Source organism: Apteryx mantelli, chromosome 10 (genome assembly GCF_036417845.1).
Source record: "Apteryx mantelli isolate bAptMan1 chromosome 10, bAptMan1.hap1, whole genome shotgun sequence".
NCBI classification, from domain to species: domain Eukaryota; kingdom Metazoa; phylum Chordata; class Aves; order Apterygiformes; family Apterygidae; genus Apteryx; species Apteryx mantelli.
In genome coordinates this window covers 24748775-24772225 of record NC_089987.1, presented here as the reverse complement: position 1 = coordinate 24772225, position 23451 = coordinate 24748775, and the positions used below count along the sequence as shown (strand labels likewise).

The 23451-nt window shown below is 39.1% G+C and overlaps 1 protein-coding gene across 6 annotated transcripts in view; it reads left to right on the top strand.

Moving 5' to 3' along the window:
* The window catches only part of CTCF (CCCTC-binding factor), a 36996-nt gene that overhangs the window by 2280 nt on the left and 11265 nt on the right, over positions 1-23451 (top strand). The window contains exons 1-3 of one of the 6 annotated variants that reach the window (XM_013942727.2): positions 10532-10619; positions 21515-22304; positions 23013-23183. In XM_013942727.2, coding sequence (XP_013798181.2) covers positions 10566-10619; positions 21515-22304; positions 23013-23183 — 1015 coding nt within the window. In that variant the 5' untranslated portion in view covers positions 10532-10565. Of the gene's footprint in view, positions 1-10531; positions 10620-19954; positions 20003-21511; positions 22305-23012; positions 23184-23451 lie in introns of those variants that run through there. The other 5 variants (XM_067302798.1, XM_067302801.1, XM_067302799.1 and 2 more) reach the window with 5 other exon arrangements.

The following is a 23451-nucleotide window of genomic DNA, read 5'->3' as shown; positions in this document are numbered from 1 at the left end:
ACCTACCTGATGGTACCATTATAACTTTCTTGCAAATGCCAGAAGCTGACACATTATTTTTGTGTTTGTTCTGTATTTGCCTAAAAATCTGGTTGTAGATGGTTAATAACTTGCTATGGAATTTCTTCTGTATAGAGTCTACTCCAGAACTTAACTTTGCTTTCTTCTTTTCCCCTTAGTACTTCATATCCAAGAACTCCTGCTTTTCTAATAGGAATTTTTTGAAGTCTGGCTGAACATTCTGTAAGCCTGTCTTATAACTATTTGAGGCCTAGAAATGCTTTTGAGTGACTTATAACCAAGGTAAAAGCTATAACTAAAAAACAAAACCTATAATTTGTTCGAGGAGAGAACAAGCAAGACCAAAGTTGTTGTTGTTGCAGGGACATAGCACATCACAAGCAGGCATCACAAAGGGAGCCTTATCCCCTTCTGTAGAGGAAAGAAAAATTCCTTGCCTGCTGCCAGAGTTCCCATCTGTGTGCCACTGGGGAAATTCTTCCCTGGCCTTCAATCTGGCATTTAGTGTAACGAGGAGCCTGCTGACAAGTGAGAACACAGGTATATGTTTTGTAGCTTGCTACGACTGGGGATTGGCTAAAGGTAAGAGACAGGATGTTGTGTAGGGTGCAGTCTCCAGCCCTTAAGGGAAGGGCATCTCGCTGGCATCTCAGAAATCAAATTTGCAGAGGGTAAAGAAGTCAAAGTTGCAGAGGGTAAAACTCTGACTTTGGCACTATCCTGCTGTGGAGTTCAGGATTTCTTTCTTCCACTCATTGATTATATTTGCAGAAGCTTCGCATTAAAACTCCTTTTCCTGGCAACTCCTGCTTCTATTACCTCTTTTCCATCAGAGGGAATGTTTGAGGGAGCAGTAGAGCTTTAGATCATAACACTCTTTCTTCTTCCTATGATTGTATGTGCTTTAGAAATATATGTAATAAAGAGCAGCCACCACTGCTATCTGCACACACGAATTCATACACTGGCTGAACTGCTGCTAGTCTTCAGCTACCACAGTGGAGCTAAAAGAAACTAAAGCTTTGACTTGGTGGTTATTTTGTTTGTATTGACTTACTGAACTGCATTGGCTTGTTTACTTGACTTTAAAGCACTATTCATCCATTTGGCTCTAGTTTAGATGCCCATTTCAGTCTTTGTTGAACTAGTTCAATGAAGTTTCAAACTCTCCTGCTCCACAGTACTACATGATCCTGGAGAGACACATAGATCCATGAAATTCCAATTTTTTTGTTCAAAGATCATATTTACCATTCATAAAGTTGTTTCAGAATGTTGCCTTATGTTTTTCAGACTTCTTGATCAAAATTAGAGAGAAACTTTTTCCTGTACTTTGACTGTAACTCAAAATGTTGCTTTTTTGTACTGAGGGATGTTTGAATTTTGTTTGAAACACTTGGGTTCTTCTCCCGCTTCTCTCCCATAATCTGTTATTCTTCAGAAATTAAATGTGACAGACTTATTCTAGCCAGATATTTAATATAGAAAATGAAATAGGTGCTCAACTGATTGATCTTGGTATTCTTGGATTAACAAAACAAAAACTCCAAAAGAGTAGAAGACCCACGAGCTGGGATAAGGATTTTTATTTTTCAGGTTGTGTTAACATTTAAGTAATTATACACTGAACAATTCAGTTTCAGTGCTTAACACAAAGCAAAGTGCATGTTTCCAAGTTTTTATAATATAAAATGAAGGAAACTGTCAAGTTTTGGACTATTTTTCCAGTGTGGTCCTTAACTGATGAAAATATAGAAATAATAAAGTGGGTGTTCTCAAGAGCAGTGCAGTAAACGTGTGACGCATTGATGAGACCTGTGGTAGAATGGATTACTGAAAAATTGTTCTGTTCTTTCCCTACAGGTGAACATGTGATTAAAAAGCTGTGGTTCATAGGTCTTTACAGTTACACTTCTTATGTTAAGTTCTGTTTTTATGAACTCTTCAGTTTCAGCCATCCTAATTCTCACTGTCAAACAACTCAGGATTTCAGTGTGCTGTGTGTTATATGTCATTGATATTAAGAGGTCAGGTGTGTTTAAAAGTCCAAGAGGTGCGGTGATCAGGTAGAATATGCTGACTGGGTAATGCAGTCAAAGGCTGCTGTACTGGTAGCGGTTTAACACTGTTGCAGGGTGTTTTCTTTGCAGCCTGTAGTGCAGGTAATATGCCCAGACACCTATTGTTTTGTCAGTCAGCTATCTGCATTTGCTTCTTGCAACATAATCTGATTTCTTTGCCATAGAAACAAACCCATGAAGTTTCTAAAACTGCTCAAATGTAGAGGCAGATTAGAGAGATTGTGTGAACTAAGTTCTGTTTATACTGAAAATCTTATTTTACCTCTCTTCTTTTTCCTAGAATCTAAAAATTTGTTGACCCCATTGAACTTGTCAAATTCCAGCAAAACTGAACCTAAAATGCATGGTGTTTGGAGCATGAAATATACCTTTGTCTGTATTAATATGAATCATCATTAGGAGCTTGTATGTCTCTCAAACATCAGCAGGTGAAATAACCACCCATAAATTAGAGAAGGAGAAAGTAGCTTTTTCCAATTATATAAAGAATTTTGTTTACCTTAACTGGATATTATATTAATCCTTACTCCCTCTGCAGGTATTTAGAATTTGGCTGTAGTACTGAAAACCTCTGAAATTTCGTTTCTGTAAAAAGTACATCTTCATTTATCTTGGGAGGGAAGAGAGATGTTTGTCTTGACTAGTATTTTTTTTTTTTTTTTTCCACTTCTTGTACTGGAACATCCCTAGCCATAGTGAAGGAAGTAGTAGTGTGTATTTAATATGAACACACTTTGGAATAATAGGGAAATTCCAGGAAATGGGAGAAGTGCTGTTGTATCAGTATTAAAGAGATGGGTGAACATGGCAATTGGTGATGCAGTGCTGTGCAAAGAGAGACACCTGAGCTACCTTGGGTATTTGGCTAGTGCTACATGATGTTACTACATGTACATGTACTTTAGGTTGGTACCAGCTCTACTGTTAGGCTTAGTATAGGATTTAATTAACAAGAAGAGAAAAGTAGATAATTAATCCTACTCCGTATGGCCTTAAGGAAACTAAATCTTGTTAACTTTTTATTGAAGACTTTATCAAACTCAAATTATAAAGCAAGATATCTTTACAGAAATAAAAATTAGTGTACAAAATCAGCAAATGCCATCCAGTTGATTGGTTCATGAATAGTCCATGGGAGTACAAGACTGAATAGTTTCCAGGGATGTTAAGCAAAAACTGGTACTTGCTTGTCATAATTTGTTTTCATTAGTGATTTGTTAGTGCAAAATCTCTGTTGATTTAAAACTTCTGGATGATAAAATTGTGATTCATGGAATGGGAAATAAGGCAACCGTCATAATTGTGAGATGAGCTAGATCCACTCAAATGCGTGTGTTAAGGCTGCCAAATGTAAATCTGTACATCTGGGAACAAGGAAATTCAATTGAAAGTAAATAATGGCAAATGGTACCCTAGAAAGCAGTGGCTGAAGAGCATTATGGAGTCAGAGTGGATAAACAGTTTAAACCTCAGTTTCCAAGGTGATGCTGTGACAAAGAAGCTAATGTGATTCTCAAACTCATTAATGGAATGAGTAGAGATAGTGTTCTTATCTCTGTGGTATGGGGTGAAGTCATTACCAAAATATTGTGCAAGGTCTGGTGTCAGCACTTAAAACAGCAGGGGGAGAGAGAAATACTGGCAGCAAGGCAGCATAACCTCTAAAATGATCTAAGAGTTAGAGATAATGCCACGCAATGAAATGTTAAGAGTTTGCTACGCAGTTTAGCAGCAAAACTGAGGGCTGATTTGATGAGCATCTTTGATGAGCATCCTTGGGTATCTCCTTGGCAAGATAAAACTGGATATTGGAGAAGTTTTAGTCTTGATGACAGACATAACAAGAATTTGTAGTCAGATAAGTTCAAATTAAGACCTCAGTTTTTCGACAGTGGAGGTGATTAACCATTGGAACGTGATATGACGAGCAGTGGTGGATTTTTCCATTTCTTAATATCTTTGAATCAGGAGTGTGGAAACACTTCAGAAAATTGCTTCAGGCAGTTGGAAGGTGCTAGACTTAATATGCTTTGTATACTTGGTATGCTTTGCTCTCATTTTGAGAGCTATAATTCATGAAAGGTCAGACTAGGTGGTCAAATAGAGGATGATCATGCTAAAGGGGGGGGGGGAATAAGGAGGAGCTCCTCATGTCCTTCCAGCACCTCCCATCTCTTTGAATAGAGATAAGTTTAGGACTTTTCATTGGAACATGATCAAGCCAGTCAGCTCTTGTGAACATGAGGAAGTAAGCAGGTATTGATATGCACTGGAGATGTATCAAAATAACATTCCATATGTTTAGTCCAAGCTTGTGACTGTGAGAATCTTTAGTTTTGTCTGTAGTATTAGTGAGCTGCTGGCGAGGTAAATGTTACTTTGCTGCCAGGGCACACTGCTGGCTCACATTCAGTTTGTTGTCTACCAGTAACCCTGGGGCCTTGTCAGCAGTTGCTCCCCAGCCAGTCAATCTCAAGGCTGTATCGTTGAAGGGGTTCTTCTTCCCAGGTTGTATTGTTGAAAATGCTCAGAGAAAGTGAAGCAAGGTGATTTTATTTTTTATTGAATGTGCTTCAGAAAATGCAGCTTTGTAAAATCTTTATGTGTCATGATTTTTTGTATTAAAGTGCATATTCAGTAAAATATTAATCAAGAATGAAACTAGGGAAAGTAAATCTGTGGAATAAAGACTAAACAATGTTTAATAATTTCAGGTTGTGATAATGCATTGTGCCTAGAGGTCCAGCTGGGTTTTTGACACTTCTGAGCTTTTCAGAATGTTACAGTGAGACTAACAGCCTGACAGTGGACTAAGCAGCTGTAGGTAGAGATTGCTGAAATCTAAAAGTACTTTTCAAGTACTGCATACGTTGAAAAGATGGGAAGGGGAAAGCCTAGACTTAAGACTTGTCTCAGCTGCAGAGATAACTTCCATGCAACCCAAATGCTCTAACCCAAATGCTCTTTCAAACTGAGTTCTTTCAACACAAGTGTCTTTAACTTGAGTTTGGCGATTCTAGTTTCTTCAGACTGTTTGTAAGAGGGCAAATAGGGCAGCTTTGTTGCTTCTACTTGTGTTCTTTGGAGAAATTTAGTCCGTGTCCAGCCTGACTGCTATTTTACACTGTAGTTCCTAGCACTCATACCAGGCCAACTTTTTGCAAAGATGCAGTGAATTCTGTGGTGAACGTGTAGCTTGTAGGAAGAAGAAACAGAGAAATATACCACAATTGATGGAAAACCACTTTTTGCAAGAGATTGTGGAGACACAGAAGGTCCAGAGAGACTAAGGGGGGAATAGGCAGATATATCCCCTGTAACATCCCATGACTGTGGATGCAAGGATGAGGTCAGTAGACCGCAGACCTGACTAGGCCTGATTGCTCTCCCTACATAGCATTTCCTACTCCTGCTGTAGGAGACAGACTGTTGGGCTGGATGGACCGCTAATCCAGCCTTGTAGGGCATTTTTTTATGTTCTTGTTGGAGAAGGAATTTTGCAACCTGTTGATAAAGGCTGCAGGAATGAGTTTACAGTTCTTGCTATATCAGAAATAATAGACAAGCATTTAGGGAAGTAAAAGTCCTGGTTTTCATGGTAAATTAGGTTGACTTACATTGGGACTGTTGTGACCCCATCTCCTTCCACTGCTGACACTGACAGTTACATAGCCAGGCCATGAGATGGGTCATGGCCCTCACTTTGCTGCCCCCTTCCCACCCCCCCCCCCCCCCCAAAAAAAAAAGAAATGCAAGTGGGGAGTGGAAATAGAGCAGCTCTGAGTTTGTGGTTGAATCCTTTGCAGAGCCATGCCTGAAATTATTTTGGGGAAGGTAGAGACTCTTGGAAAAGGTAGTTACACTACAAATGCTAGTCAGAACATTTGAATATTTGTATGTGTTTTGACTTATTTGAAATAAAGCAGTGAATTTGACTATATGTTTAAAATCTTCAAATGAATTCAATTCTTCCATTTTTCAGTTTGTTATTTTTACTTTCTTGAAAGAAACATCTTTGCTCTTTGGATGATGTTATGGCCCAAAGAAAAGGGCCCTGGCCTGATTCCTATAAGTGCTTTGTACTGCCATGGGCCTTTAGTGATTTGGGGCAGATTACTTAACCTGCTTGTCTTGTTTCCCTATCTTCTTGTGTTCAGTTTGCAAAGCTGACTCCTTGTAACCACCTCAAACATCCAAGGATTTAAAAATGAAAACAGGAAATGTTACTGTATTAAAATGGCCGCTCTTTTGCATTATGTACTTAAGTGTGATAATTCTACACTTTAAAACAGTAGCTTTCAACTTCTTCGTTTTGCTAAACTATTTGTAGTGGAGGTGCAAATATGAATATTAACTTTAGATTTACCTTCCCTGTTTATTACACAGGAACTTGTTAGAGGCACTCAAGGAGTTTTCAGATTACAGACTGGAAAAGGATCATTTTTTTGAAGGCTGTAGTTTGAGTCAAAGTTTATCAGATCATTAGAACATTCTTTTTGGAGGATGAAAGAAGTTAGTGTTATCCAGCGTTCCTGCTGAGTATGTAACTTACTGCCATTACTGATCTCTGAAGAGAGATTTATGGCTTCTTATGGCAATACTGAATACTCAAAAGATACTCTTTGATTATTTGATCCTTCCCTACCTTCCATGTTAATGTTCTCCTCTCCTTCCTGCTCAGGAATGACTAATATTGACTCCTTTCTGCTCTGTTGGCTCTTTGAGCTACTAGACCATATATGAGCCTAGCGTAGTTTATTCTTGGCTCCCTTTTGTGTGTGTGGAAATAATTTTGTCCTCTTCAAGCGGTTGTGTTCTCTGCCTGCTCTACCAGTGTCTTGACCTACGTGAAAAAGAATTTGGCAGCTTCCACGACAGTATGACGGAGCAGACTATCAAATAGTCAGATGGCTGACTTGCCTGAGATGACATTTGTAATGTTTTTGGACACGTCTGCTCCGAGTGGCTCCTGCAAACAAATCCTTGCAGAATGTGTTTTCTTCTCAAACTGCACTGGATTAAAAGGGAGATAGCCTTGGATGTTTGTCCTGCTGTAATATTTGTGTAATTCTCCTTGGCTAGAGGTACTTGATCCAGTGACATTGTTGATTGGCATGGTGTGTTACCATTTGTTCTTGTCCCAGAGCTGCCCCTTCAAAAAGGCTGCCTCTTATTGGTAGCTAAGGAGTCTTTTCAGCTGCCTGCTGGCATTCAAGATGTTGGCTCTTGATATGGTTCTGGAGAAAAGAGCACACCTTAGTCCTTGGTTCTCCACACAGATTTTTCTTTTTATTAATTTGGAATTACTGATCATAGTTGTTGGTGGTTTTCTCTGTATCTAAACAAAGTGAGGTCACTGGTCAGTATTGCTTCTGCCTCTTCTATCTTTAGTTCATATAGCAGCTTTTGTCTGGTGTTGGTCTTTAGGCAGCCTTTCTTTGACTTCACATCACACATGGTTTTGTATCTCATAAACAGTGTTGTACTACATCTCTACTCTTGTAATACTGCTCTCTTGCATTGAATACCGGAAGATTTCATCTCTCTGAAAGTGCAGGTTACTAGGTAAATTGTCAAGGGTGACTGTCCTTATGTATAGTAACACACAGTGAAGAACTAGTCAGTGTTTGAGATCTTGCAAAAGTATTCCAGGTCCTCTAGAACTTGCTTGGGAGTAAGTGCTGAGACAAAGAAATCTTTCTGCCCTAATAGCATTGTAGTTATAATTGTATAAATGAATAAAAATCCATTCTGTGTTTGAAGTATATCCTTAAATTTATGAAGTCTCGTGCCAGATACCATAAAATAATTTGGTTCGGAAGGGACCTCTTGTGGTACTTTGGTTTCAGCTCTGGGTTCAAAGCAGGGCCAGCTTTGAAATTAGATGAGATTGTTTAGGGTTGTATGTAGCAATCTTTTTTTAATATCTGCAAGGCTAGAGTTCCTACTACCTCTCTAAGCAACCTGTTCCAATGTTTGACTGCTCTCTTTTTGGAAAAGAAATGTTTTTCCTAATATCTAATCAGAATTTCCCTTGATGCAACTTGCCTGTTGCATCTTTCTTTCACTGTGCTGGTTTTCATCTTCTCTGTACCCTCTCATTAGATAGCTGAAGGCAGTGGTAACATCTTCCCCTCAGCCTTCTTAAAGCTAACCATGCCAATTGCCTCTTGTACATCATGTGCTCTAGCCCCCTGTCATCTTGGTGGCCCTCTACTGGGCTTTCTCCAGTGTATGTCAATGTCTGTCTTGTGCTAAGGAACCCAAAAGTGGGCATGTGGAGCAGTTTTATTTCCAACCTATCCCTGTTTTCATGCAGGCTTATCATACGTGACTCGTGAAAAATCTGAATGGGGAAATTAAATTTATTGGAAGTATTTTATGGGGAAAAAATGCTGGTTGCTCTAACAGAAGTAGGCTTACCTTTCAAGTAAAGAAGAGTAAGAGTGGTTTGTGAGGTTCACCCTCTCCTTGGATATTACCATGGAGTAGATGAAAGCAAGTATGCCTTGCATTTCTGAAATGTGTACCTTTATACTTCTGGGACACTTTGATCCTCAGATTGTCTATTAGTAGTTTGAGGTTCTGAGAGTGGTGTCTGAGCTGCTTAGTGCAAAAATTTCTCTTAAAAACGCCAGTGACACATTCCCTTAAGGAGAGTCAATACCTTGTGGAAGGAGAAGGGTGGTGATTGTTTCACATCTACCAAACAGTCCTAATGTGCAAATGTCCCTGTAAAACGCTGTTCCGAATTTGTGATGTCTACAGCATAGAAAATAACTACAGTTACTATTGTTCAGTTATTCTTTTCTCCTACTGAGAGGCTACAGTGGATACAGTATTTATTCAAAATGGAGATATCTCCACTATGAAGTCATTTGCCAAGCTGAAGGTTTGGTCTTAAAAAATTGAAGAAAACAAATTTTTTAATTCAGAATTTCAAGAAAAACAGTTTAGGATAAAAGAACAACAATTAATACAAGGATGCTTGTATTCAATTAAATGTATCCTATTTAAGGGTCCTGGTAATAAACCCACTGATGAAACTTCTAAGACAACACAGTTTATGCAGGAGGTGGTAGCTTTGTCTCAAGTGTCTTCTGAATGTAGGAGTTGCTGACTATGAGCCTTTCCTGTGTTAATTTTCAAGCTTTTAAGTTTTAGGAAATGGTCTTTGCTGGGGTAAGGCTCAGGAATAAAATCTCAGCTAGTAATAGTAACTATTTTGTATGCCTGTCACTGTGTGCAGGCTTTTATGAGCACAGAACCTGGCAAGGATGCAGCTCTTCATAGTATTTTTACTGTGCCCATAGCATTTGAGCTCCCCATGTATCCTCTGAGTGTCCCCTTTCCTGGTCACTGAATACATATAGCACATGTGGTTTTATTGTGTAAGTGTTGACTAAAAAGAGATCAATTCCAAAAAGTTTTTTAAATCTTGCTACTTCATTAGCACACAGCATCCACAGTTCTACCAAGTTTGATATCAGTACTGCTCTGTGAAACTGATGAACAATTAAAAATAGATTTGCCAATGAAAAATTGCAGCCAGAACCCAGACTGAAGTGCTTTGTATTAAATAAAGTTAAATAAATAAATGACAGAAGAACCAGGGAAAAACAAGTACTTAAATTCAAAGGGCAAAGAACCAGTGTGAAATTCCGCACTGTTTGGCCAGCTTTGCTGAGCGGAGCAAGAATAGGTGCCTCACTTCAGAATTATTCCTGTGGAGCTGCTTACTGTTCTCAGGGTTTTTAGTGTGTATGCACACTGAGGACTGAGCAGAATTAATGATGAGAAATAATGGATTGTTTTGTAAATAATTTAGTTCTGTAAATCTGAATATTTTAAGTCCTCAATCGCTTACAGTAATGAAGTTAACTTAGCAACTCTTCAATTAGCTGAGGCAGTTCCTCCTCACAGTTACAAGGTTAGAAGTGTGTTAGAGATGATTTTGTTACTTTATTGATAGTGTTATTACTTGCTACATTGACAGTACTGGCAGGTTATACTTGCTCTAATTTACACTCCTTTGACAACAAAAACTACTTTGTGATTTGGTATTCAATGGCGTAGCAGAAAAAGGACATCTGAAATAGGCATAACCAGCTCTAAAAAGTTGCATTGCAGCCTTGATTTGACATTAGACATACAGAATTTCAGATTTTGAGGAAAAAGTAGAGAGAGGAGTTTGTAACACTTGAGTTCACTCTTCCTGGTAAGTACTCATATAAGTTTTGGGTTTGTTTAAGGCTTGTTTGATAAGTGAAGGAGCCCTCAAGCAGTTGCCATGATACTCATCCTGGAGATGTAGAACTACACATTTTTCAATTAAACATTCAAACGTGTGTTTTCCCCCTCTTTTCTTCTTTTTTTTTTTAATTTAGTTTTACTAGTACTACTTATCTGTTTTGTTCCAGAGTGTGTGTTCTGACATCAAGAGCTGCATGAAGAATAGCCAGCATGAAGAGAACAAATCAGTCCAGGCAGAAGTGCAGAAGCTTCAGGAACACAAATGTAAATTAAGGGGTTTTAAAGTGTGGTCTGCATTCCATGCTGAGGCGGTAGTTTCACAGACACTTAAGGCTAGCACTGTGCTGGAAGAAGCTGCCCTGCTTTGCCTCTCTTTTGGCTGGCCTAAGTGGCCACACAGGAGACCTGGTCTGGATGGAAATAAGTGTCTTTTGGCTGGGTGAGTTCTGGCCTGGATTAGTTTCCTGACCAGTTAGCTGCAGTCTTAGACATGTTTGTGCTGATATGAAGAATCGGTGGGGTGATACGGGTGGGAACAAGTGAGCAGTGCAAAGGCAGAGGGTGGCTTCTTTGCCAGACTTAGTTCAGTGTGTTTGAAAGTAAGGCCTAAATCCTGCTAGAAAGGCTTTTCCTCCAAAGTTGAGTGTCTTTGTGTAACTTTTGCTTCATAAGTTTTGAAGGTTGATTGTAATGGCACTCCTAGGGCTTGACTGTAGAAGAATATTTGGAACACAAGTCCAAATGGATTAGGTATGTGTGCATAAAATGGATTAAACTAGTTAAAACTTCAGCATGAGTTGAAGCCAGGATTTGTGTGGATTTGATTTTGTTTACTTTTGTTCCAAAGTTTATTAATTCAGATTAACTTCCCTGAGATCTATGACTCAAGAGCCAGGATGACTTATTTTAGGCTTCAGGAGTTTTTACCTTGTCCATCACCCTCCTCCCATAGGTGTTTCCAAAACTCTTCTGGAATTTCCTGCCCCTGCTGCAAGGGCAGCAAACTGCATACAGCTGACAGCCTGACATTAAGCCAACTGACACTGACTTTGGTTTCTCTTAATGCATCAAGGTGTAATTTGTGGGGTGATTAGTAGTTACTGTATGAGCAGCTATGTTGTTCATGCAGTAGGGGCAGGACCCATGCTACTATCCCAGGGATTAGCACTTCCTGCTCTGTGATTTGAAGCCTGAAATGCCTTGTTAAGGCAAAGTATCACTACTAAATAAGTGTCTGTGTAAAGATAAAAGGAATAGCTGTTCCCCAGCAGTTTATACTAGGGTATTTGTTCGTCTAGATGAGGCCTTAGAGGAAAAAAATCCACATACTTTTACCCTATTATGGAGTTTACAGAATACCATGAAACTTGCTGCACTGTTTTTTTTTCCAAGTGTGGTATTGTTTGGTGCCATTTTGATATCATGCATCACTGCATCAGATGGCCAATGAATCCTACTCTATCAGATTTATTTTGAAGATGGGATTTTTTTTTATTTGCTTTTAACAGTTTGCTAATGTCCTGAATGTAAGTCTGAATTAATGTGCAAGGAAGAATGAGCACAAATACTTGTTCACAGAACTATTAACCTTTTTCAAAATCTATATACAATATTAGACTTTGCCTCTTGTGGCGATGGCTTTCACAGGCCATATTTCCAGTGGTCTTCTGTGAGGTTCACCCATCACTCTTGTATTATGGAGAACTATAAGAGGGAGGATTTGAGCAGGTTTATGTTCTAGCTTTTACTATTAATCAGCTGAAAATGAATTCCTCTCTGCCTACTACTTTTAAAAGCCTTCTATATTTCATGTGTTAAAGTTCTGTATATCTTTCAAAAACAAACTGTAGGGTTGGGAAAACATTCTTAATACATTAAAAAGGAAAAAAATCCTAAATATAGGTGATATGGAAATGTTTAGCCCATATTTCCCCATTTTCATTAGAGATGTATGTGTATGACTGAAGAACTAGTTTGGTGTAAGGAGACTGCAGTATCAGTTGTTGAAAGAAATAGAATTTTAGTAAACATTTCTGTTCTTAAAGCTCGTTCAGTTCCTCCTTAATTTCTCCTTCCTTTTCTGTCTACTTAACATTCTTACATAACTTAGTTTTACAGTCTTTTAAATAATGACTCGGATACTTTCTTCTTTGTAGAGCTTCATTCAGTTCTCCAAATCTTCAGGAAAAACAAGGAAAATCTAGTATTTCTGATGCCAAAATATACTGAATTTCCAGAAATAAAGCTGAAACACTTCCACCAGACTGCTTTCTTTATTAAGATTTGCCATTTGAAGTTGGAAGGAATTAGTTATGGCCCCAGTGACTTCCAAGCGTGTGAGATTTGTTATCAGTAACTGCAGAGATTTTTAACAACACAGGTTTCAAGAGGTTCACCTTACTGTGTTATGCTTTCATGTCCGTTGTATGCTACTGCTTATTATGGCAGAATTGCCAGTAGCTTTTCTGGAAGGTCCATGATTCTGGGGTCTTTTGCCTCTGTTGGTTGAAAGGAATAAAAGAAGGCTTGTTCTACAAACTCCTGAGGAAAGACGTGGACCTAAAATTTCTCTGTCTTGCTGGGAGACCCAATATATACTCTACTTTCATGTCTTACAAAGCCTTTCCCCTGAGTTCTTGGTCCAAATGAGCAGGTCAGCTTTTCCTAAGCAATTGCAGGAAATAATTGGTGTGTGCTATTCACTGACTGAAAAATAGGTATCGATATTGGCCGAAGTTTCTCATCACTTTGAATTATCTCATGAGGCATGATGAATGTTTGAAAGAGAACTGGCAGGATCCCTTTGGGTGGGGGCAGTAGCTAAAGAGATTTTGTGTCGTGGACATTTGGAGATGTCTTCTGTAAAGCATAGACATTCAAAGTGTCATTGGGATGCACTGTAATTCTGCTTCAACACCAAGGCAGTTGTGGATAATGAATGCTCTGTAGCCAGGGAGATGAATTGGCTGTGCTTTTGGGGAGTTCATAATGAAGGGGAAGGGGTAAATAGATTTGGACATGATTCTGACCAGATTAATTTTGATAATGTCTGACCCAAAATGTGCTACCTTCATGTAAGCATAAGTAGCAGGTAACCTTGTTTCTCAGTTAAAAACTAACTGAATGGCATAGTGTGTGTTTTTGATCACAGTTAAATTATATTGGTCTTAAACAGGAAGGTGACCACAAACTAGTGGGTACTGTGACCGAAAGGGTTGCATGATGCTTGAGTGAAATCGATTTCACTATAGTGTGTCCTCTGTAGATGGCAGGATGGGACAATCTGGAGCAGCACAGCTCAGTGTAGCCACTCAACTTTTGGCAAAAAAGATGTAGATTTCACTTTTTATTCTCTGACTCCATCTGAGATGGTAAAATATTTCTCAAATTTATTTCCTGCAAGATAGCACTTTCTGTACAGGGGATTGGTTCTGGGCAAATGACTTGCTCTTAAGTGGATCGGCAGCAGCAGACCAGGGGGTGCCTATCTGGTGGCTGAGTTGGCTTTATGTGAAATAAAAGTAGCCATCTATGCACTGGTAGCTTCAATGTGCTGCTCTTCCATTAGATGATGTTAGTTCTGGACAAGTCTCTAGAAGACAGATTTGGTTTGATAAGGCAGTGTGCAGATAAAAAGAGACTAAGCAGTGCTGCATCTTCCATTAATGCAGCTGTGGGAAGTATACACTACCTTCATAAGCTAGTAACATGCAGTTGCAGGATGAAACAGGTCAAAATAAAATGCTAATGGTACTGTCAGTTTCTCAGTACGTACTGATTAGCAAGAAATTGTTGAATAGTTAAATGTTAACCATTTAACTACTTAAATAACTGTCAGTTAAATAGTTGAATGTTGATTGATTTAAAAACTGAGAGCCTTTAAGTGTTTGCCCTAGCTTGGTCCACTTAGCTCTTGAAATCTTGTAAAAGTCAGTGAATTAATGAGACTACCTTTAAGATACATACATACATACATATATATAGCTGTAATAGATGTTTGTCAAGTAGTATATTTGATTTTCTGTGTGTTTGTGCATGTGTGTGTGCTTTCAGTGCCAGTGTTATAAGTGAAGGAGAAAGCAAGAAACAACAAGAAAGCAGCTAGAGAAGGGAGATGGGAGTAGCAGTCCTAACCAGGATATGGATATGGAATTGAATGCAGTAGGCAAACAAAAGCTTCAAGCTTCCAACATGAAACAACTACCTTAAAAGCTTTAAAAAAAAAAAAAAAGAGAGAGAGAGAGCTTCCAGTTGCCTGTTATTACAACACATTCTTAGAGCTTTTGCAGTGTATTCAGACTCTGGTGGATTTCTCAGATTGCAGAATAGGCATCATCACTCAGGGAGACTATAGCTGGACAGTGCTCCTTTTTCTGTGTACAGCCTTGCCTTGCCAAGGGTTTGATTTGATTGTAACAGCTATCTTTTGTTGATACTTATATATTGACAAATACTGCTCTCAGAATGCCCTACAATTAACAGGCTGGTTGTTGTAACGTTGCAAATGCTGATGCTTTCTTTAAGGCTTCTCTCTTAAGTTGATCTTATGACTACACCTTTTTTGGTTGTGTCTTTGCAAAAAAAGATTGTGAAATGTGCAGTTGCAGTTTTTCATTATCAAGTAACAAACAGGTTGAAGCCTGTAAGGTTGTATCCTTGCATTGTAACAGGATAGTCTCCTGAGTGTTATTTTCATGTAATACTTTGTTTGCAAATTTGTCTATTATAGTAAGAAAAGACCATCAGTTGGAAGAAAATTGATTAATTTGCTTTCCTGGTTTCTGTTGTTGATAGTACATCTGGGATGTTTTTGCATGTGGTAGCACTGTGCAAATATCCCAAGTTGGTTGTGTGATGTTACTTTTTGCTTAAAGCTTTGTGAGCCTTGTCAAGTAAGGGCAGGCCTACTTTAAAAGAAAAAAAGAGAAAAAGTTGGTTCCCTTTTTCTCCTTTTCCTAAGGAGTCGAACACAAGATTTTTAAGCTTTTGTATAGCTTGTGTTTATACTTGGATGTTTAAGCAACTCCACCCTTGTTAACCTTTTTCTGTGGGCAAGTAGCAACAGACATGGACAGCAGTCTACTATCAAATTGCAGTCTTTACATGTATAATCCAAATTCTGGATAAACTCTTGGTCTTTGGTTTTATGTGCAGCTTGTTCAGGTTAAGCTGAGCGACTCAGGTTGAGTGCAGTACCAGGCAGATATGGTAGAACTACATCCAGATCAATCTTGTGTTGAAAAGTTTTATAGCCATGTTTGTGAAGTGCTGAGCCCAAGCTAACAAGCTTTGCTTGGATATGTGTGGCCCTGCACTAAGCTCTTCAGGTGTCTTTGTACTACTCTCCCAATTGTATGAGGATTTCTTGGTTCTACTGCAGCAATGTGTGGAGAAAAAGAATTGCTGTGTCTTTAAGTTGGAGTGCAACTTTGAGAAAAGGTTACACAGACATCAAGTTTGTATTTCGGGTTTGTTCTCCATGTAGAGATACTGCTGATGTGTCCAGGAGACTGAGATCAATTGTAGTGAACAGTGGTTGATAAAAGCATGGTTAATGTCAGCTTAAACATCTTAAAGCAGTGCTAGAAAAGCCTAAACTCTTTGTATTCTACAAATTTGCTTTTAAAAGAAAGTTACATTCATGTCATGCTCATCTCTTGTCATCACAGAAGCCCTGTTGGAGCAAATGCAAAGGCTTCCTTCCTAACTGTATTATTTTTGACTATGCTTAGTGGGAGGCTTTTCAGAAGATGGAGGAGAGCCACGGAGACTTCATGATGGGGAAGGAGAGTGACCAAGTGCTCCTACAGTTGTTTTGCATCTGCTAATGTCTTTAAATACTTACAAAGAGATAATATGTTGACTGCAGGCACAAACAAGGATGGTGGTGGGGGGAAACTAGGTTTGACCATAAACCCCACTGGATGCATACACTTAAAAATATTTTTTTCTTGTTTTAGATAGCAAAAATATGATGCAACTGTGGGATATTGGGTGAAGTTTTTGCTTATTCTTCCCCTTCTACTTTCAAAAGTTTACAGGATATATAGGAGAAACATAGGGCTTCTACACTTCAGCATACTGCATATTTCCACTCCCATATCAGTTTTTATAAGTGGCTAATATGTCAGTGTCAAAGCCATGACAATTATATGGGATGTGCGTGTGTGAATTGACTTCAGTGTCTGAACGTGTCATTCTTTTTTGCTTACACTAATGTAATTTCAGAGATTTTCATTATTTGTATAAATGCTGAAGACTTATTGACAACTAACTCTTGGCTTTGTTGTTTCTATTGATTTCTTTTTTTTTTTTCTTAAGTGAACTGTGTATTACAGCTTAAACTACTTTTCAATTGTTTTGAATGTTTTTAATGGAACTGCGCCTTGTTTGGTGAAAAGAATACATGCTTTGCAGTCATTTGGTCATGGATCTTGACGCAGTTCAGTGGGGGTTTTTTGTTTAACACTTGTTGGGAGGCAGGCAAATGACTTTTTGTAACTAGCTTTGTCATAAAAAACCCAGGTAGACAAGACATGCATTGGCACTAACAGTCCAAATATGTAACAGCTATCTCTGGGTTCATACTGTCTATGTTGGAGTCCATATCTACATTAATGCTTCTATGATTAATGCTAGTGTGGGAATGCATTAATTGAATGCTCCATCTCTCAGTCTTTCAGTGCTGACATGGTGAATTTCATCAACATAGCTGTATTAGAAGAAGTGTTGTAGTGAAGATGCTTCTTATGCTGAAACATTGATTTGCTAGTGTGTTTTAAATCATATTCCTGATTGTTAAAGAGTTTATACCTTCAAGATGACTGCTTTGCTGGTGTATTGCCACGCAAAGGACCTAGAATGGCAAAATACTGTATTGTAGTTTGGCTGAGATTTTCTTCTGTGCTACAGTCAAAATGGCTAGTTTGAATTAAATTATTTTCTCAAGCAACCTTTTGATTTCTTTCTTCAGAATAATAAAGCCCTGTCAGTTTTGCCGTGTGCATACCCCATCTTCTTTCTGCTTGTTTCAGTCTTTTTAGATGAGCTGCCCATCAATTATTTGAGTAATCTTAGGTCTGTTGTTTGGATATCCCAGCCTTTTATCTGATTAACTGGATTCTGACAGTAGATTGAACTATTTAGTGATGCTGCATCTCTCATTTGAGTTGTTAGAACCTGTAGCATGAGCATGTGTGGAAAGACTAGCTTGTGCTATTACATGGAAATTGTTTTACTTGTTAATTTTCAGATATTCTTTGCTCTTTCTTTGGTTGCTACCCTTCTAGAAGTTCTTCTCTTTCAGTCTTTTCCATCTTGACTCACTAAATCACATTTTTATTAACTTAGGGTTTTGTTTTGCTTTTTAAATTTGATCATTCTCAAACTATTTTACTGGTACTAATGTACAGTAACTGAGAGGAAGAGAGCTGAGAATAAAAGCCAGAAATGATAAGAAAGAAATACATTTATTAGTGTTTATTCCTATCGTTTCCCCATAATGGACTCATGTAGTATGCTATACATGTTTTCTGAACTATTTGAAGCTTTTTTTCCCCCCCAGAACTCGGGGGTGAGGAGCAAACAGTATTTTTAGGAGAGTGAATGTGGGGAGGGAAAAAAGGAGGGGGGATTAGTTTCTGTTAAAATTAATAGAAATGGAAAATCCTCAGCAAGTTGTAGTATCACGTCCAATGAACTGGTATTTTTTATTAACTCTGCCAGTAAGTTCAAAACTTTCATCCAGAATTCTCTTTGTGAAAAGGAGAACTCATCTGAAAATAAATCTCAATCTCACCCTCAGTCCCCCAGCAAACACTTGAAAAAACAAGATGACTGAAAAGCGAAACTGGACAGGCAGTGCAAAGCTCACCACAAAGACCTCAGAGACAGAGTCTTTCCAGACGGTTGGATAGGAGAGAGCTCCTACATTTTGGCTAGCCCCCCTTTCTCTCTTATGTTTAGCAATAATCCTTCCCTCCACCTTCCCCGAACTGGAGAAGTACTTAAATTATAAAATCCACGCCTTCCTGGAAACAAATCTTGGCAGCTTACCAAGATTTTTGAGCCAGCCAAGGCATCAACTGATATTATTTCTGTGCAATTTTGTATTTTGGTGGTACACTGTCAATATAACCTGGAATAGTTTAGTTTTCTTTAAAATACTGTAGTATTTTGTGTAGTGTATATACAATATTATATACTGTTTTTTCTTCAGAATATTTTCCCCGACAGCGAGAGCCTGGCTTAAATTAATCTGAAAACAACTGCTTTTGTTTTTACTGAAGGTAACAGACCATATTGTAGAGCTTGGAATAGGAGTAAATGCTCATTCATGTGCTGAATTTTGAAGTATAGGAGGTACAAGTCAGTGTAGTTAAGTGTGATGAGGAGGTGGCAGGAGGAGATCTTGCTGGCTGCGCTGTTGCAGTGCATGTGGCTCACCGCTGGAGGACAGCCGTGCTTTGTGGTTCCCTGCCTGCCCTGCCAGGCGTGCTGCTTCAGGGTCTGGCTTTTGCAGAAGGATGCTGTAGGTAGTCAGGTAACTCTAATGTCCCTATGATAAGACAAGGAGCTGGAAAAAAACAGTAAAGTCTTAGTTTCTTTACTGAATGGTTATAAGAAGAATCCTTCCATTTGTATTTACTGTTTTTCCCACTGTAAGGTCCTTCTGAGCAATATATTGCTTGCATACATTTACCTGATCTTAGTGTAAGTCTGTGTTCCTAGGCTGGCTAACCTTCTTGTCCCTATAAGCTGCATGCCAAAATCATCACAGATGTGAATGATGTGTTCCTTGGCAGATATAAGGTTTTCCTAGTGTGCAGGTAAGAGAAAGGATGCCTTCCTACCATTCCCCTGGATGACCTACTTCTGCAGATAGCAGAGCACCCTGGCAAACCTTGCCTGTTGTCTTGTTTTCAGGTGGCTTAGCGGGCTTGCTATCATGGTTGATGTTGGCAGTTATTGTGAAGGCCCTTATGAGAGCGCCCCCTGAACTGCTTGGAGCTGTGTGTAATTGAATCAAGGTTGCTGATGGCTGCTCTGTCCCGTTACAGGGCACCAAAATGAAATGGTGTTAGCCCTGCAGATGGACTTTTACCATTCTTTTTCCTCCATCTTAAATTTTTGTTGTTTGATTTCTAGTCATTTACCACACCGTTGTTTTGTTTATGTCTGTCCTTTCTTTCCTTGTTCATAGGCTTCCGGTCACCTAAAAAGGCTTCTCCTTCTCTTTCCCTGCAAATATTTGAGATAATCGGAAGACAATTTGCTCTGATTGTTTCACAGTTGCTGCAGGCTAAAGACCAAAGCTCCGTTCTGATCGCCTGCTGGCTAGTGTAAAGTACTTGCATCATCTCGTGTTCTTCAGCTGTTTGTCCATATGAATTTGCTGTGACTTGAAAAGCTGATGGGTGTTAAGAAAAAGGAGAAGCAGGATCCCTGCAGGGAGTGCACATGAAGCCATATGTCAGTATTTCTGGGTATCTGGTGCCCCCTGGAGACTGCTGCTGCCCACAAGAAACAGCGAATATCAAGGCTGCACATTAGTAAATGACCCTAGTCTGAGCAGACTGAAGAAAGAGAAGAACATCTTGTTCTCACAGAAGAAGTGCAGGATACTAGAAAAGACCGTAACAGTAAAAGCAAGTGCTCTCTAAAATAATAATAATAATTACATGTCTTGTATTTCTTAAGTCTAATAAAGACTGATAGCTATGTTTCATGTTATGTGTATATGCCTGTGTATTTTAAAAATGAATACGCAAGGCTACGTTTAGACATCTGATATTAGTATGATACGAGATGTGCTGAGTTTAAAAGATAGCTTAGAGAGGTTCTGTTGGTTGGTCTGAGAGGTCAGTAGATAAAATAAGAAAATGTAGAAGTCTCCTATCAAACCTGGAATTGAAATTAGATTTTTTCACAAGCTTCATAAGAAGATTAGGTTTTTCTGTTGTTTTTGTTTCTTTTATATGTGTGGGAGATTTTTTGTTTTGGGGGGAGGGGGATGTTTGCAGAAGTGTTTGGGAGCCTTTGGAGGAGGTGTTTTGGGGGTTTTGAAAAAATCCTGTGTGGAGAAGAATGCTGGATTGTTGGGGCAGAGATGAGTCAAAAAGGAGATATGCTTTTATATAAAAATTTTGAGAGTTACAATTAAGGCCTACCTGCTAAAATGCTGAGCTTTAGAATTATTGCATGCTGTTGATGACATAGCTAGATTTAGCCCAGTTTTCATGAGAAATCACTAGAGTCCAGCAGCTCTGAGTCCAGACCATTTAAATTGAAATAAAATTTTAACTGAGCCTTGTCTGCATGCTGGGGCTCATTTGACCCGAAGAGGGCACTGTGCTCAAGCTCATCCTGTGTTTTGCCTTCAGAGGCAAGGCAGTGCCCATAAATGGGAACAGGAATGAACCACAGGATACTCACAAGAAATACACTTATGTCCTTTTTTTTCTTTTTTTCTCTTTTTTAAACAACGATGCCAGTCAAGTGTTGTTCAGAGAAACCTAAATGTAGAGGAAATAGTAGTTGTTTGGAGCTGGAATTTGACGTGAAACAAGAACTTAATTTAAAGTAACTTTGAGGACTTAAATTCTTGCTTTGCATTCCCAAAGCTTTTTCTTCATGGGGGGGGGGGGAAATCACAGTTCTCAGGCTAAGTATTTTTTTGAAGTTCAGATTTATATTGTGCTTCACAAAATCGGCTTTTTAACATGTAAGATTGTTATTTTTGTCATTAAAAATTATAGCACAGGACTGCTTCTGATATTGCTAAGCAATGTAAAATAAATAAGGTGAATAAGGAATAATGGTGCTGTATCACTTGCCTTAGTGATTTGCAGTCCTTGAGAAATAGGAACCTGCATATTCCTCACTCTCTCTTTCTTGCTTTCCTTCATTTCCAAGAAACTGGTACAGCTGTTGTCTCACTCTAGGCAGGATTCTGTGATTGCCTTGGTTTACAGTGACAGTACACTAGCAGAGACTAGTGCTTACAGTTATTGATTTGTTTTCTTGAATGTGGCTGCAATATGTTGCTGCTGTTGAGCTGGTGGTTTTCAGTTAGGCCGCTTGTCCCTCTGTGGAGTGTGTGCCATTGTTAAAATACATTGGGTGATGTGCAGCATTCCCTCTTCTGTTTCTTACAGCAGGAAGGTGAAATGGAAGGCGAGGCAGTTGAAGCTATTGTGGAAGAATCAGAAACTTTTATTAAGGGAAAAGAGAGAAAAACCTATCAAAGACGCCGTGAAGGTGGGCAGGAGGACGATGCTTGTCATATACCACCAAACCAAGCAGATGGGGGTGAAGTAGTTCAGGATGTCAACAGTGGTGTGCAGATGGTGATGATGGAACAGCTGGATCCAACACTTCTTCAAATGAAGACTGAAGTAATGGAAGGTGCAGTGCCCCAAGAAACAGAGGCTACAGTGGATGATACGCAGATCATAACACTTCAGGTTGTTAATATGGAAGAGCAGCCTATAAATCTTGGTGAGCTTCAGCTGGTCCAAGTACCTGTTCCAGTGACTGTACCTGTTGCCACCACTTCTGTGGAAGAACTTCAGGGAGCGTATGAAAATGAGGTTTCCAAAGGAGGCCTGCAAGAGGGAGAGCCCATGATCTGTCACACTCTCCCTTTACCAGAAGGCTTCCAGGTAGTGAAAGTGGGTGCAAATGGTGAGGTGGAGACGCTGGAACAAGGTGAACTTCAGCCCCAAGAAGATCCCAATTGGCAAAAAGATCCAGACTATCAGCCACCAGCCAAAAAAACAAAGAAAAACAAAAAGAGTAAGCTCCGCTACACTGAGGAAGGCAAAGATGTGGATGTCTCTGTGTATGACTTTGAAGAGGAGCAGCAGGAGGGTTTGTTGTCTGAGGTCAATGCAGAAAAGGTAGTGGGCAACATGAAGCCACCTAAACCAACAAAAATCAAAAAGAAAGGTAAGTCTGTAAGTGGATTTCTAAACTGCACTTGCTGTGACTGCATCTTTCAATATGGTTGAAGTGACTGAGTAGATGCAAGTGGGAGTAAAGCAGGCATGCCCAGTGTCACTTACTGTTTTATGTAAGAGCTCTCAGCTCTATTGTTTTCTGGGCAAACCTACTCTCTCCTGCGTATAGGCTTACAAAGGAGCTCATTCTGCTTGAATGTGATGCTGTGGTATTAGTAGTCCCATATCACTACAGTTGAAAAGTTTCTGCTTTTTGCTGTAATGCATATTCAAGAGATTATTGTATACATAAGTGGTTTTTTTTTTTTTTACATCAGGAACCAGCAATACAATTAGCTTTGGGGACGGGGGGGGGGGGGGGGTTCCTAGCCAAGTACTGGGTAGGGTGGATAGCACAAAATCCAGCAATGTGTATGTTTGACTCTTCCTTTCTGGAAACTTAAAACTGTAAATTAAGAAACCCTTTTTAGAGTGGAGTGGAGCAAGAACATTAATTGCTGGCATACTAACAAAAATTCAAGACAACTAATCACTGCCTGTATTCCTAACAGGAAATACAGTTGGACTTAATGGTACAAAACTGGGTTCCCTGTAGTAGTTTAACCTTCAGGAATTTTTCCTTTTCCCTGCTGATCTCTAATGTAATGCAGTAGACCATGGTACTGCCAAGAATAAATGTGACTTCCTTCATGGCTAGGTGTAAAGAAGACATTCCAGTGCGAGCTGTGCAGTTACACTTGTCCACGTCGTTCTAACTTGGACCGCCACATGAAAAGCCACACTGATGAAAGACCACATAAGTGCCATCTCTGTGGCAGGGCTTTTCGGACAGTCACATTACTGAGGAACCACCTCAACACTCACACAGGTGCTCTTGCCTTTGCATACATTCTTTTAGCAGGATCTGCTCTGTCTTTAGAATAAAGGCAGGTTGGGTCTATCCTGAATCTGTCCAATTTCTCTTATGGGACAAGCTAAAAAGAAAGAAACTATGCAGTGCTGCTCTCTTTTTTTTTTCTTTTTTTTCTTTTTTTTTTCCCTCCCCCTCCTATGAGAGCAGGTTTTCACCTGACCATGTTAGGTGCAAAGCTCTTTCTGTACATAGATATAAAACTGACCCTGGGATTGATCTGAAA